This window comes from Daktulosphaira vitifoliae, unplaced genomic scaffold, assembly GCF_025091365.1.
Source record: "Daktulosphaira vitifoliae isolate Bord-2020 unplaced genomic scaffold, ASM2509136v1 Scaffold_5, whole genome shotgun sequence".
NCBI classification, from domain to species: Eukaryota; Metazoa; Arthropoda; class Insecta; order Hemiptera; family Phylloxeridae; genus Daktulosphaira; species Daktulosphaira vitifoliae.
The window spans coordinates 20,164,047-20,180,764 of record NW_026099576.1 but is presented as its reverse complement, the minus strand read 5'-3'; the positions used below and the strand labels follow the sequence as shown (position 1 = coordinate 20,180,764).

Sequence of the window (16,718 nt, the reverse complement as noted above, 5' to 3'; positions counted from 1 at the left end):
AATAATTAAATATAAATATGTGTGTAAAATAAAAATAAATTAAAAATAATAACATATAAATAGTATTATATTGAACTTAACTATCCATATCTAAATAAAAATTAAATACAATTATTATAATATTAAACCTTCTAAAGCTTTATAAATTGAATCATCATTGTCTGATGATTCAATTCTGTTACGCAAATGAGAAATTGTATTTTCAAAATGTTTTGATATCTGTTCTGTTTCTTCATTTGGACTCAAACTAGTAATTTCTTTCTTAATTTGAATTATTAATTGATTAAGAATATCCACAGTTACCTAAAAAAATTTTGGAATATGACATAGGAATATATATTTTAATAGTATTTCATAAAATTCTATCACTGTTTTTATCACATAATAAGATTACTAGGTCAAATTTTAATTATAAGAGTTTACATTAATTTAACTTACATTATTATTTCCTCTTTCATAAAAATAAATATAATAATTCAGTAATTCAACAAACAATTGAACTTGAACTGATGTTTCCATACACTGTTTTGTTATCCTCACACACTTTTTTAAACAATCCATTACTCGTTTGCCATCTTGAATCTAAAACAAATCCAAATTTAATAAACAACATAAATTATCAATATAATAAATGCTTGATTGTTTATTATTTATTTATTAATGGTTAATTATTGATTTTAATACCAAATCTTTTAATATATATATATATATATTAATGTCATCAATATTCAAATCATAATTTAAGAACCTAAATATTTATACATATAAAAATATATATTTTATTTTTTATATTTTTGAAATTGAAATTATGCTAATTTCATTCTTCAAATATCAATCTTTTTCATTTTTACATATTTATTCATATACTCATCTTATAAATAATTAATTAATGTTAATAATAAAGCTTACTGGATTGCCTAGATTATTTTGAGCAGACCAAAATAAATGTGAGCTAACAGAAACTGCCCTACATTGATCAGGTTTTTTAAGCAATTTTGAAGCTACTAAAGCACACTGAGTTCGAACTGGTTCAGCATTTTCTTCATCAAAACAATTTATTTTCTCAAAAGTACCAATAAGTAACACAATAGCTGCCAACTGACATTTGCTTTCTGAAATTTCTTCTTCATAAAGTGTGAATGCCTAGATTAAAATTATTCAATACAATAAATATTAACTTTCGTTAAGACTTAATGAGTAACATTATCATCTAATATTATTACTTGAGAGTAGAATTCATAAGCAACAGTTTCATAGTTTTTAAAATTTATCTGTGATATTGTAAGAGCTCCTTGGAGAAATAATCTAAGTGGTAATTCTGCTAATTCAGCTTTAGTTAACTCTAAAGTTATTTGATGGCAAAACTGAAAAATTTTTCTGCATTTTTTTTCCCATAACTCATCCTAAAGTAATAATATTTTTTAATTAACATTACAATTTAATAGTAACTTATTTATAGCCAACTTGTTCTCTTCTTGCACTATAAATCAATGCAAGTTGATAAGCCTGAAAAACTAGAGGTGGTAGAGTATAACAAATACGTTTATTTCCTCCTTGACTGAAATGTTCTCTTTCTGTCATTAAAATCTGAAATTGTAAATCTGGTTCATCTGATTTCATATGATGAACAAATCTAAAAAATAAAAATAAACAAGACATTAGATATTTTATAAACTATTAAACATCAAATAAAAATTTGTACCTTCCTAAAAGACTCTGTTCTTCAACAAAATCTTCAGGATCTTCTTCACCAACTGGTTGATCTGATTGGTCCTTAACTAAAGGTGACACCATTGTAAGAACTAAGTTAGCCTATCATTTAAAATTTTTTTTTTAATAAATAAAATATGAAGTAACATATTAAATATGTATAACTAACTTGTTCTACAGTAGGAATCATTGTTCTACATTGTACTGCATTTTGAAGTAAGTAAATTGCAATAGTTTTACGACCAGTATAATCAAAATACTCAATTATTTCTGGAAAATGCTTAAGCTTCATAACTGATAAAAGATCACCATAATTATCAATAGGTAATTTCATAAGAGTCATTAACTCTCGAGATACTGGGTTTTTGTGACTTATTCTAGATAATAAATTTATTTAATATAATAACAATATGAGATGTAATTAATCATACTTTTCAATTTTACGTCGAGCAAAAGTATCAGAAATTGTCTGCAAAGATTTATCTACATAATCCAAATTATCTGGATAACACTTTAAAGCTAAACCAACCATAGCTGCTTGTAGGGAAACTGTATCTTCTAGTGGTAAATCACGGCTCTAATATATAAAAGATATTTAGTAAATCACATAATAATAATGAAATATAATAGTCAGATCAATATAAATCCAAATTCAATGTTTCAAATATTATTTAAACCTTTAATTAACTAATTAGAACTCTATTTACAATCAGTCCTGACACATTAAAAATAAATACTTATACTAAATGTTATTTCCAAGATTACATAACATTCTTTTTTGTAATTAAATTTTTTAATAGTTAGGTATAAAAAATAAAACTTTAAAGCAAGTTAAGTTTGGTAGTTACATAACAATATTTTTAATTCTACAAAAATGTATTAACATACATACATACATACATACATAGGATAGAGCGAGTGATTAATATGATTTTTTATATTGAAAATTGTTGAATTTTTTAAATATAGATATTTATTTTACTGAAATTCTGTGGGATTTAAATACTTTAAATTTGGAAAAATTGAAATTCCTGAATAAGTTAAAACATGTCACATAAATTAGATTCTTAATATATATTAAACTTAGTCTTTTAATATAGAAATTAAATTATAATGTTTATTTTTAATTATAAATATTAGGAATTAACAACAGTTATCAAATTTCAATATAATTTCAATTGTAGCAGTTTTTCTAGTAAATTTTTGATATAGATATTATATTGAAATATAATAATATTCTCAACATAAATTTGAATTGGCTTGTAAAAATAGAATTTTATGTTTAAAATTGAAATTTTATAAAGACATTTTATCACGAACACGACAATTCATTCCAATATTTAAACTTTAAAAATTGGTACCAAAATTAAAAAATTTGGATAAAAATTTATTTATAACAATATCGATATATTTTATATCAAATTATATTTGATATCACTAAAAAATACTGTTTAAGATCCCTAATAAATATAGATAGACAATAATTTGTATTATAAGACAAACCTGAATAATGTTGGCAATTTGTTCAGTAAGCACTTCAAACAATTTAACTTCAGAGGCATTTGAGTTATGAAATGTAAACACAGTAAGACGATTTATCATCAAAATTACAATAGTTTTGACATTTACAGAAGGTTGAAGTTCACAGCATGATTTTAAAAATACATTCAAAGTATAAAGATGAAACTCATCTGGGAATACCTATGAAATACATTTTTTAAATTTAATTAAAAATAATTTAACTTCAAAAGTTATTTTAATACATAATTCTAGGATATACATCTTAAGAAAATTAAATATAATTGCACTTTAATACCTATTTAATGAAATAAAGGAAATAATTTTATGGCTAGGAGACATAAGATGAAAAATAGAAGAATATGATTTCAAGGTTTTGTGTATTATGTGAAGTTATATCGTTAAATATTTTTTGTGTCAAAATATGATACTACAGTTTTAATTGTAAATAAGATATTAAAATATAATTATTAATATTATTATAAAATATAGTATTATAATTACTTAAGTTTTTAAATTACTTTCTGAAAAATGGTTCTTGTTGAATTTTTGTATATATTAAATTTAGGCTTTTAATCACAGAAATTTCATAAATTGTTGTCTTCTTAAATTCCTTTATATATTTTATATACAGAGTGAGTCAGGAAGATATGACAAATCCAATCATTTTAAATATAACTATTATTTTTAAAATATTTATTGCTATCTTTGACCATTTAAAAGCATATTTATTATTATTTGACAATAACAAGAAAAATAAATTAATTCTTACTCTTTTAAAATACCAAAATAGTAATTTTTTTATACAAATTTCTTTAGTGAACTTTGGGATAAGTACTAACTGAGTTACAAATATTTTAATAAATATAGTAAATAAAAAAATATAAAATGACCTGTGATGACATGGCTTTTATAATAATAAAAACATAGAGAAGGTGTGATACAGCTTGTACTGGTGTATATGTACTTTGTCAGTATCACATACTCACTATATATATTGAAATGCTTTTCTAATTAGAGTCAAGTAATAATAAATATGCTTTTAACATAGTCTAAAAATATATAATGAAATGATAATTTAATAAAAATAAACTGTATTTGTTATATCTTTGTGACTTAGTAAATTTTGATTTAAATTGAAATTAAAAAAAACAGTTTAATTTAAAGTTGTAAAGCATGAAGAAAATAAACCTTCTCAATTAAGTAAAAAAATAATGAATTTGTTATAACCTGAATGATACATTCCATAAGGTATTCTTGAGCAATAGCATCTCTACAGCTAACAATTTGTTCCAAAATACCAGGTAAAACAACCTAAAGAATTTAAATTTAAAAAATTTACAAAATAATTAAAGTTAAATTTATGGATTATTATATACTTTGCGGTATTTATCTAATGTAATACTATCCAAATGAGATAATCGAACTAAATTAGTTCCAACTAAAATTTTTAGTTCTTCACGCTCTTTTTCTCGGCGTTCTTTTTCCCTGGAATGTCCCTGGTGCTGCATTCTTACCCATAACTTATTCATTTCAGCAAAATTCATTAAAATAAAATCAATTGAATCACGTACCTGTAAAACAATAGTATTAATAAAATTCACAAATTTGTACAACATCAATTTTAGATAAACTAGTTTTTTTTTTTGAAAATTTCATAACTTTAATTAAAATTACATCAAAAACAATTTAAAAATTCCAAAACATGGATTAAACATTGGAAATTTTTCTGTCTATGATTTTGCTATAAAACAGACAATTTTATGTTTTTTTATACTAACAAAAGAAATATATAAAAAATAATTGTTAAAATGTATAATAAAAATTATTTTAAATAGATATATTTATAAAGTTCTTTAATCTAAAGCTAAAATCATAGTGGTCTTCAACCTCTGTTTTAAGATAAAAATTATTATTATTACTTAATATAACTTTAGCATCCCTATGAAAATCTTCATTTCTGTAATGAATAGGAAAATCTAAACAGCTCGGCGCAACAAAAATAAACCTTCATACTTACTTACCAAGGCACAACACATTCCTAACTAAACTTAGTATACTGCTTATTGTTAAGTAATTTTCAAACGCATATTGCGAATAGCAAAGACTTTATGAAATAGATTAGACTAAGAAACCCATAGACTAATTTTTGTTCATCAAAGCCCTTAATTTTTAATAATATGTCTTACAGTTCCTTCAGGATGCTCATTTTCTTCATTATCAGGTATGTCGGGCAATACATTTTTAGAACACTGCAATAAATAATGCCGTAAAAATAAGCCACGTAAAGGATGTTGAACACCTCGACACATTTCAACCAAATCTTTCAAAAGATCTCGTTTTAAATTAGTATTAGTTTTAATATAAACCAATCCAACTGTTATTAACAAATATCTAAAACAATGTAAATAAATAGTTAAAAAAAGGCTAGGGATAAATAGTATGATCTTAAATATTTAAAATTCTTACAATCTTGGAACAATATTTCCTGCATACTGAATAATTTGATACAAATCATCTACTTTGCGACCTCGTTCAAATTCTTCTACTAAGTATAAATCTAAGTAGCATAACTCATTAGTAACTTTCATAACTGTATTTAAAATTAAGGAAAAAATTTAATAGCTAGTAAGTTAAGATTAATTGTGTTAAAAAAGAATACAGAGTTCATAGTAGCTTTTCGGTGATAGCAATGATGTACGAAGTTCTGCTAACATAGCAGATGCATGTTTTAATGCTTCCATTAATTTATTTTTATCTAAACACATTTTCATATGTACTCCTTGTTTTTGAACAGATGCCAAAGCAATCTCTAGTTGTTTTTCTTGTTCCTCCATTTGTGTCATTCTGCAATAATAACAATAAGTTTCCTACATAAGATAACGAATATTTTTATAGTTTACAGCTACTAACAAATATAATTTAAGTAAAAGCTAGATTGATCATAATTATGATACATACTAAATAATTCAATGATTTAACTACCTTAATTTATGTTATAAATGTAGGATTTTAAATAAAATGATTATCTTAAAAAATAAAATAATCAACACGATAAAAACCAAATAAAATATTAAAAACCTTTAAATTAACTAATAATAAGCACTAACTATCTAGAAACTAAATAAAGAATTTGGAATAGGTAAATTTCATGATAAAATAGGTATTAACATACAAATTACACTTAACAGTGACATTTTATTATAACGGGATGAACTTCTTGAATTATAATTTATTTATTGAATTATATCACTTATCAAAAAAACCTGTACGGCATAAAACAATGATGTTAACATTCCGGAATATATCAACAAGTGTGACCAACATAAATAATATACATTCGAAATTTTATCTTATAAGTAAAATAATATTTTATGACAGATAAATAACACTGCTCAGCTTTAGGTAACGACGCTCATAATTTATAATATAGTCATCGTTCTGTTATAATTTAGCCTTTTTTTAAATAATTATTACCCTCTTAGACTACATTTAAAGCAAATTTGTTATTATTAATTACTAACAAGAAAGATTTAAAAAGTTTTATTTTATTCAAAATTTTGTAATTTTTAGCCCTTTTCATACAAAAAATTTTGATGAATCGATAACAAATTTAGGACAAAAATTTATTGAGTTACAAACATTTTAATAAATAGAGTAGGTATGTAGTGAGGGTGTATAATTGTTTACTTCTTGCATATAATTATATTTTTCAAATGTGTTTAGTAAATGTACAAAGTTAAAAACCATTTATTTTTATCATTTTATAAAATGAAAAAGATAATTTAAAAAGAAATGAAAGTCATAAGAAGTTAATAGTAACGATATTTTAGTAGAGGTGTAACTAAACTATAACACTATAATAATTTAGAGCTTTTATGGATGATACTAAATTAAAAAAATGTCGAATGTCTAATTCACCAATATTAAATTAGTGGAAAATGACAGTAAATGAATCTTATAATTTTTTTTTATGAAGTAGAATGTTCAAATAATTTGAAAATCTTTTATTTTAGTATGGATATTATGTTAAAGCATTGTCTAAAAGTTTATTTTTATAAAAAAAATAGTTAACAAACTACTGTGAAAAAACTAAAATTTTTAAGAATTTAAATAATGAAAGATTAAAATTTTTTTTAACATATGCACTTTTCATTTTTATATTAATGTTGTTGGTCTATACATTTTTTATTTAATCTTGGATTTCTTAAACTCTTATATTAATTTTTTATATTTTATACTAATCTCAAAAAACAAAATAAAAACATTAATTTATAACCACATATAATATTTATTTTTAACACACAATTTTTAAGCTAAATATTTACAATCAAAGAATTTAATAATACATGCTATAAAGATATAGGACTACAAAATTATACAAAATAATAATTATAATACTTGTGAAATAGGTAAATATAATTAAAGAGATTTTTAATCACATAATATAATTGAATATGAAAACATATAAATCAGTAAATAGTATTGTAAGCTTTAAATATCTAGAAATTGTTATCAGTTTGAGGAGCTCTCATGACACCAACTCCTCCTCCAAGCCTTCTATAATTCATAGTACCACATTGTCTCCACTGATTTTGGCTCTGGTCATATACCTCTATAGTTTTCAAGTATGCAGATCCATCAAATCCACCAACAGCATAAAGTTGACCGTTAACTACTGCCAATCCAACTCCACTTCGTCTTGAAGTCATAGCCACAATTGGTGACCATGAGTTTGTATGAGGGTTATATCTTTCTGCACTGCTTAACTCCATACAATCATCTCGTCCTCCAACTGCATATATCATATCTTTATAAACTGCACATCCTAAATGCTTTCTTCTAGTTGACATTGGAGCCATTATAGTCCATTTATTTTGTCTTGGATCATATCTTTCAACAGAACTTAGAGGAGATTGACCATCTGATCCCCCAATAGCATACAAATAACCTCCTAATACTGCAACTGCAACACCTAATCTTCTAGTAGTCATAGGAGCTACTTTACTCCACTTATTTTCTTTAGGGTCATAACGTTCAACATGACTTAAACATTGTACTCCATCTTGGCCACCAACAGCGTACAACAATCCATCTAATACAGCAACACCAACACTTGTACGGCAAGAAGTTGTAGGTGCAACGTCACAAGACCATTGGTTAGTTTGTGGATCATAACGCTCAATACTATTAAGATAAGATTGACCATCATGTCCACCAACAGCATACAACAAATCATTAAGAACTGCTACTCCTACACCACACCTTCTTTTACTCATTTGAGCTTGAAGCTTCCAATCCTCTGTTTGAGGATCGTAACGTTCAACAGAAGCAATAGCATCACCACTACACCATCCGCCAACAGCAAATAACAACTGACCTCGTTGTGTTGGTTTACGTGGTCTAGTTCTAGGCCCTTGCATTAGAGGTCGTTCCTGAGGTAGTAACAAATAGTTTTTAGCTTCATCAACAAGATCTCTACATGTTTCATCACTACGAACTAATAAATCAGCTCCAACTGTACCCACCAAAAATTTTGGGCTTAAAAGAGGTAACCTAACATGCTGGAGAACTTGAGGGAGATTTGAACGTCTTTCAGATATGTTATACTTAACCCAGGACATTGCAGCATTAAAAACTTGTTCTTCTGTTCTAACGTTTAATTCATCACTAGCGATTAAATCAATTAACTGTGAAACAGGTAATAAAAGAAATTCTTCACTCTCCATTACTTCTTGAAAGTTATGTTGAGTATACTTATCAGCAACACGCAATAAATCAAGACAAGAATGTGTATCAGCAAAAGCTCTAATACCAAGACAGTTTGAAGGATCTAATTGCCTTCTTAAAAATTCACAACAGATGTCTTGAATTTCAGTTAGCTGTAATAAACAAGCAGCAGGTAAAAGTGTTTGAACATTAGATTCTTCAACAGTGATTCGAGCAGTATAACAAAATTCAATCAACAATTCCATAGCTATTTCATCTATATCACGTATTGTAACTTCAGTTTGCCGAGACTCAGCCAAGTCTCCATTAAACATGGCACGAAAATATGGACTACAAGCAGATAATATATTTCGATGAGCAAATATTTTACGATTATTAATATTCAATACGACATCACATAACTCTCGATGACGTCGCATAACACTGAACTCTGCAAGAACACATCTTGGGTGTTTATCAGAAACATGAGTTAGTCTGTTAGGTAATGGTGAATCGGGCTCCATTGAACCCATATGAAGTACACTGGATCGTGCACCTAGGGTTGAATGGAATCTTGGTGGAGGGGAACACCAATCCCACGTCCCTGTAAAAAAAAACCAATATATATTATAAAATGTAAATACTTAAATAAATGTATTAATATGTTGATCCATATGATAAAAACACTTTTGTAAACACCAAACAAATAAAAGTAAAAGTATAAAATATATTGCTTTTAAAAAGTTTAATATTATATTCAATTTATATTAGTTTTTTTGGACTAATATAACAAAAACATTCAGCATAAACTAAAATAAAATAGCAGCTTTATTCATATGGTATTTAATCTTTAAAGACATAAATAATATACATATAAAAGTTATTTTTAATTTTCAACTAATATTATTTAAAATAAAATATATATTAAAAATAATTATATAGATGAAACTAAGAACATCAATAACTTTTAATACAATTAACATTTGGTAGTCATTTTTAAAAAAATAATTTATGCATTGTTAGACTATGTTAAAATAACATTTTTATTATTTGTGTAAAATCTAAAATAGTCAGTTGTAAGTAGTTTCCTTACAAAAATGATTAATGGATTCATAAGTTTTGAAATCAGCAATTATTGAGTTGCATGCATTATAACAGACGCTTATTACTATCAATCCTAGTACTTGGTTGCTACAAGTTTCTTTACTAGTTATATATTGTTCATATCCTAGGTTTTCATAAACCCAAATACTTGTGTTTTGCACCTTTTCTTATACTTTGGTATATGGTATATGGTACATGCTTACTCTCATTATCCTATCAATAACAAACTTTTAATATCTACTATACTCACTAGATACTGAATTGATTTCTAGATTAGTCATTGGTTTTTACATACTACCATATTTATACTATTTCAACAATCATATTACTTNGTCATTGGTTTTTACATACTACCATATTTATACTATTTCAACAATCATATTACTTAATTTTTCTTATTGCTATAAACTAAAAATTTACTTACTTTTCATACAGATTAAATACTTAAAAAATGTATGATTTTTTTAATAGAAATTATTTATGTTAAAACATAATATTAGATATGTACAATTTACCTTCAATGTTGACTGAGTGTTGAAAACAGTTATGACAAATTATATGATGATTAATTTATTTAGACTATACAAATGAAGTTTTTCACTAATGAACGACTTCAAAATCTTTACTTAATATCAGAAAACATATTGATTTATATCGTTTCTAAAATTTAAAGGAAAACTTTGCAGTGTAACAATAACAGAGGATATTTTCTTGCTATTATAAAGATCAATAAAATAGTTATTTAATCTCAAATAACAACAAAAAGAAAAAGAATTAACAATATTGTTAATTTGATGATAATATCTTACAATCTAAAAGTATTATCAATGATATAGTATATAGGATAGTAAATACAATGTGACCAACAAAATGAGCAGCTGTCGTCTAAGTAATCACTGCCTTAACGAAGAAAGGCGTAACTAACAGTACCAACTGTAATAAGTATTGTAAATACACGGTATTTTTTAGAAAATTTGTTAATAATTTTATCATCAAATGTAAAAATATAATTTATTTTTAAGTAATTAAATATTTTTTACAAAAATTCACAACTCATAAAATTAAAAAATTACATCACCGTAAAATAAATAGATATAATTCAACAGTAACAAATTATAATAAAACCTTGAAAAATTGCCAATCTTGTAAATATACTTTTTTCTGTATTCAGAATATGTATTCGAATAACAATAAAAATGTTCATTCAAATTGGTTTTTGAATACTTGAAAAATGATTCGTAAATCAATAACCTTTTTTTTTTATCACCATTTAATTTAGAAAGCAGAGTGGGTGGGTACAGTTTCAATAGAATTTTTGTCAATTCACGGTCGGCTCTAAGTTTAAAAACTGCATTTTAAAATGTCATTGCTTATTCAAATACAATGATAAAATTAATGAGAAATTTAATATTTACTTCTTAAATATTTTGGTTCGTGGTCAATAATAAAAAATTATTTCAATATAATTTGTTTGCATAAAAAATTCCATTATTTCCATAAAAATCAATTGAGTGTGATGTAATATATCTCACTGTAAATTTAGGTGTTGTGCGGAGAGGTACCGATGTATCAAGTACTCTATATACATATGCTATTTATGGAGTAGAATTCATAGTTAAAAAAGTATTTTATCATCACTCATGGTGATATTTGAAATATTTACGACTTATTACTCATTCGTTAATTCATTATTTATTGTTTCTGGCAATTAGGGAAAAATAGATTAGGTATTCAATTTTTAGTATTTGAGATTCAATGTAATTATTCATTTTTCACATGCAAAAAAAATGTCGTCTTTGTTAATATCAAAATCAGCTACATAGGTTTTTATAAATAGATGTATTATTTTGCAAAATAATACTTACAAAGGTCACGGGATTTAATAATTTTTTAGAGGAAATTTCCAAAGGGTCTACAGACTGTCGGAAACAACGTCCATCCTATTTTTTTATCGTCCTTTCGATTTCGATGCACCATTTTCCCTTGCGGTAGCGTTCATTCATGAAATCTTTCTACCGATCAATAATTAAACGGTTTTTCTGATGTCATCATAGCGTGGTTAGTAAATGGTTACCATGGGTACTTGTTGCGCGTCCCTTTGACGTCAATTATTACTCAATTGACGTCATCGGCGTCGGTAGTAACTAGTAACAAGTCTCGTTCTTTTTTAGCATTTATCAAACAAGGAGGAGCTGAAGATAAAAATGCGGTAGACTTATTTGTTCAAATTCTATGAATTATTTTAAATAGCAAATTTCAAAAAGTCAATTTGAAAAACCATTTTAGCATTGGGAAGTTTATCAAAACACACCGTATTACAATCATATCTTTCATTTTGTCACATAATATTGTAAAGGATAGAACATTCGGAGCCGGCGTAAGCTATGTTGTCGTTCAAATTTAACGTTAAGCTTTACTCTTCTAGTTGACGTATAAAAAAGTTTTTACATGAGTCACATGAACCCAAGGTTGATAAAAATATATTAAAAAAATCAGTCTTAAATGTTTAAATCAAGTTTTTTTGTTTTATACGATTTTTTCTGTTTTTTTTAGTCGTTAAAAACAAAAAAAAACAAATTTTAAACGTTTCAAATGAAAATAATAGTAAGAATCATTGGTACATACTTTAAAATATCATAATATGACATTTAATGTAATATAACTACATGATAATGTATATTTTTATGTAATGTATTAAAAATATTAAAGATTTTTTTAATAAATTCTGTTGTGGGGTAGCATTTAATAGATATCCGATACAAAATAGAATATTACTAAAAGGGTTGGACATAATAGAAAAATGAAGACTAAAAATAATGCTTAAGAATTCTTAACTACAATTAAAAAGATTTCAATTGTTTAAATAGAAAAAGCTACCTTCATCTATTTATTTGCAATAAAAGTTTTTTATAGCTATTTATAGCCATTATCTTCTTCAACGGGTATAGTAAGGATTTTTTCGACATACAGTCTTGTTCATATTAAATTTAGGAACACAATAAATGTTAAAAAATCATCAAAGCTCGTCTTAATGTTTAAATCTTTAAATAAAGTTAATATGATTGAAATATATGTATAATTTATATTTTTATAAAAATTGTAATTTTTTATACAACCTAATAATTTTAAACATTAACACAGCGTATACACTTGATAATATAACATATTAATTTACAAGTTACTTATAGTAAATTTTTCTATAATGATGACCTTGAAGGAACACTAGACAACCCTTTTTTTTATAGTAAATATTTTATTTTATAATATTCAGAAAACTGGTCAAGTTATCGAACAATTAATGATTTATTGAATATAACACATTTAATAACATATTTATTATTATGTTTTTATATCTTTTATTAGGATATATCTATTTTTAATTTTTAATGATATCAAATAAAAAAGAAAAACCCCTGATTAAGTATCAGTTAAAGCTATCAAAGCTCGGTCATTGAATAATATTTTATATAGCACATTTAAAAATCGATATCAGGGTTTCTAATATTGGTATTAAGGTCATATATTTTCCAATTTAGAATAATATAGAGCTAAAATTTATAGTAACATTAAGGTGTTCATTCGTCGTGAGGTGTTTAATAACTATACTAGTCATGTCATTGTGAAATTTACTAAAGTAAAACGTAAGGTTGGGGCTTAAGTGATATCTCTTTCTCAAAAAATCAACTTATTTTTCTTAGGCGTTATATAGATAAATTATTATACACAGGATACCATCTTGTGTTACTAAAGTAGGAGTAAATCATTCTTCTTGAAATAATATTGTATTATTTGGATGTCTCGTGATTTTTTTTTATCAATAGCAATCATATTAGCTTATAGTTAAGTACGAAATTTATAATCTCGTTGATTAGATTAGTTAATTATCAGTTATATTAGAATCGAAAGTTCCTATTAGAAAGATGTATTTTTCTATTACAGATTTTACTGAAAAAAAAATTTTTAATTATTTTTATAACTAAAAACTTTTAATTTACTCAATTTTTAGACATACTGTGATAATAATTGATTATTAAAAATTACACAGCTGATTTTATTTGTATATTATATCTGATATTTGTTTTCTTGTGTACATTTCATATTCATCGCCTTCATAATCTTTGATGAAATCCAAATACTTGTTATGAATAGGTGCGATTAATGTCACATTAATAATATGTATAATAATCTAACCGTGGGAAAATATGACAATCGAATTCATTGAAAAATATGAAATAAAAAATATTATATACATGTATATTATTATTGTGTATTAAATAATAAAACTACATAGAAAATTCAATTAGAGGCTCCCGCGGCTATAATATCGTCACTAATTATCGACGTCTTTGAAGGAGGTCTATTGTTATTAATTTGATTTTTAGCCTACCGAAAATTGTTATTGTTACCTCTTCCACCAGGGCGGTCTGAGATAAAACTTCGTTTAAAATTTTGATTATCTTATTCTCACGACACCCCCATTAAATTTTTCTCTATAAGAAATCAAAACTATTTATATATTTAATAATTATTTTTGAAGCAATATGATGAAATCTAGAAATTAATTTGTTAACATTTTTAATAAAAATAAAAATGCGCTCATGTAGAAGACGTATCACACATGTTATACATGTTTAATTGTTTTTTCGAATGCAGTTACAGTCTTTGTCGTGGTTCTGTTATCATTTGTAATGTCATATAGGTGTGATATACTATGATTTAACTGAATTAAATTGTAGAGCTCGTTAATACTGACAATCTGCCTATTCGTAAAAATTTCTTTAAGTAATTATATATTTCATTTAACACACACATGCTATTGCAGTAAATTTCATGATTTCTATTTCTATTTTGATAAAGTCGTACTCATCAATCGGTATGCAGAACTGGACTAAATTGTTTTTTTTTTTTGTCAAATCAGATGTTCGTTAACATCATTTAAAAAGTGCTACCAGTTGCTACTTCGCATGGATGCGCTAAGAAAAAAATTCGCAACTGGTTCAATTTTCTAATGAATAATATTGATTTATTATATGACAGAACATACTACACCCCAACCCAACCTCATTATGTTGCCAGGGGTACAATGTTTCAAGTAGTAGTTAAAAATGATTCTTTATAAACGTTCCAAATTGTTTTCGTCCGGCATACAATAGTTGTTTTTTTTCTGGGTTCTCTTGTCTTTTTATAAACAATAAATACAAATGATAAAAATAAAACCACCACCGCTGGGGAACTCATATATTTAACAGACGTGTGCTCAATAAGCTTTTATGACCCATTGTGACAGACTGACAAGAAATAAATGAGTACGTTTGTATTTGTCGACTTGATGCGGCGCTTCGAATTATTAATATATGACATGTCTGTTAGCAATTCAATATGAGTTAATGTTCTTAATTAGTTGATCTGCAGAGTGATCCGAATTTGGTAAGACACTCATTTTCTCACTCTGTATATTTAAGTATTATTTTTGATAATATATTTTTATTGGTAAAAAATTAATTAATGTACATATATTATTCACCGAATGAAATAAAAGTAACGACAGTGACATGGTACGCAAAGCCACAAGAAGTGTTATACCTGACAGTTTATAAATTTATATGCAAAAAAAAGTATTAATAACGATAAACTACTTGTCGTTAATGATCCACGAGCCGACCGGAAATAATTTATACAGTGTTTAATATAAAAAAATATCCGGTTTTCAAAATAAGAGACCCGTTAATATACACCTTAATGTGAGTGTTATTTTTATCCAAGAGTCCTGTATTGGATTTACAATTGATGTAAACGTACTTACTGCTAGTTACTAATGAAGCAACGTATCAAAAAGACTCTAAAAGAAATTATTATTTCGTCCATCTTAAAATTTTCTTTTCTTTTATTTGCGCTATTTTAACATTTTGAGAACGGCACATTTGAATTGCTTAAATAAAATTACATGTAGTCATTAATTAAGTTTACTTAAAATAAAATATTAAATATTAGGTATAGTATGACCATATTTTGTATTTTACGTAAACTTAATTTATCACTACAATTAATTTTATATATTCAATTCAAATCTATCCCACCATTCAAATGTGCTCCCCAGTTTCCCCTATGTATTTCTATATAAAATGACTAAAAAGTTAACATTTTCTTAAAAATCATAATTAAAAAAGCTAATGATACTAAATTATGACTTTAATGTATGTAATTTCGAAATTATTTAAAACTTCAATAAAGTATACTAATAATAATCGAAATTTTTAAAAGATTTGTTTTCCCTTGAGCACTGCTCTAATTTGCATGCATATCAGGCGAATTCGATTAAATTCACAACGGTCACAATGGGTATATGAGTTCATAATGGTAATTTTATTGAACTAAGTGACTATTACTACAATTTATCACATTATGATTGGAGGATCACATAAATAATAAATATTTTTGAAGTTCGACACAAAATTATGGAATGTTTTTAATATTGCTAATTTTTTTTGAAATCATGTTGTGTCAGATCTTCATTTTTATTTTCATCTCTCATGGTAGATGCAATAGATTGATTAAGTTGCATTCGTCAGGGCACAATTTATTAAATTATTTTTCTTAATACTCCGATAAAAATTGTTGATTGTACATTATTTCATAAAATAAATTGCAATCATTGAACATCGTTTTATGACTGAAAA

At 25.4% G+C, this 16,718-nt stretch overlaps 2 protein-coding genes across 6 annotated transcripts in view; both read right to left on the bottom strand.

The window, feature by feature from the left end:
* LOC126908414 (vacuolar protein sorting-associated protein 35) lies at positions 1 to 6,447 on the bottom strand. Of its 3 annotated transcripts, none has more exons than XM_050690453.1 (15): positions 6,190 to 6,447; positions 5,891 to 6,075; positions 5,698 to 5,821; positions 5,418 to 5,622; positions 4,608 to 4,802; positions 4,459 to 4,542; positions 3,214 to 3,411; positions 2,142 to 2,287; positions 1,880 to 2,087; positions 1,703 to 1,812; positions 1,465 to 1,633; positions 1,224 to 1,403; positions 910 to 1,143; positions 439 to 582; positions 1 to 303 (listed from the first exon to the last, which is right to left on the bottom strand). In XM_050690453.1, exons 2-15 carry the CDS (start codon positions 6,072 to 6,074, stop codon positions 115 to 117), a joined length of 2,370 nt encoding a protein of 789 aa, XP_050546410.1. In that variant the 5' UTR covers position 6,075; positions 6,190 to 6,447; the 3' UTR covers positions 1 to 114. The 3 variants fall into 3 exon arrangements, with proteins under 3 accessions (XP_050546410.1, XP_050546411.1, XP_050546409.1); XM_050690454.1 differs by having other exon boundaries at positions 5,891 to 6,098; positions 6,214 to 6,447; XM_050690452.1 differs by having other exon boundaries at positions 6,214 to 6,447.
* A 1,052-nt stretch (positions 6,448 to 7,499) lies between these two features.
* LOC126908415 (kelch-like protein diablo) overlaps positions 7,500 to 16,718 on the bottom strand; it is a 41,916-nt gene continuing 32,697 nt past the window's right edge. The window contains exons 1-2 of one of the 3 annotated variants that reach the window (XM_050690457.1): positions 10,557 to 10,828; positions 7,500 to 9,541 (exon numbers count right to left, since the gene is read on the bottom strand). In XM_050690457.1, coding sequence (XP_050546414.1) covers positions 7,731 to 9,470 — 1,740 coding nt within the window. In that variant the 5' untranslated portion in view covers positions 9,471 to 9,541; positions 10,557 to 10,828 and the 3' untranslated portion in view covers positions 7,500 to 7,730. Of the gene's footprint in view, positions 9,542 to 10,030; positions 10,331 to 10,556; positions 10,829 to 16,718 lie in introns of those variants that run through there. The other 2 variants (XM_050690458.1, XM_050690455.1) reach the window with 2 other exon arrangements.

Bases quoted from the DNA above. Each gene is read 5' to 3' on its own strand.
- LOC126908414 (XM_050690453.1), bottom strand. From the start codon at position 6,074: ATGACACAAATGGAGGAACAAGAAAAACAACTAGAGATTGCTTTGGCA. The intron at 4,803-5,417 runs GTAAGACATATT...ATTGTTTTACAG, and splicing joins ATGAGCATCCTGAAGGAACT to GTACGTGATTCAATTGATTT. The intron at 3,412-4,458 runs GTTATAACAAAT...TGTATTTCATAG, and splicing joins TTATGGAATGTATCATTCAG to GTATTCCCAGATGAGTTTCA.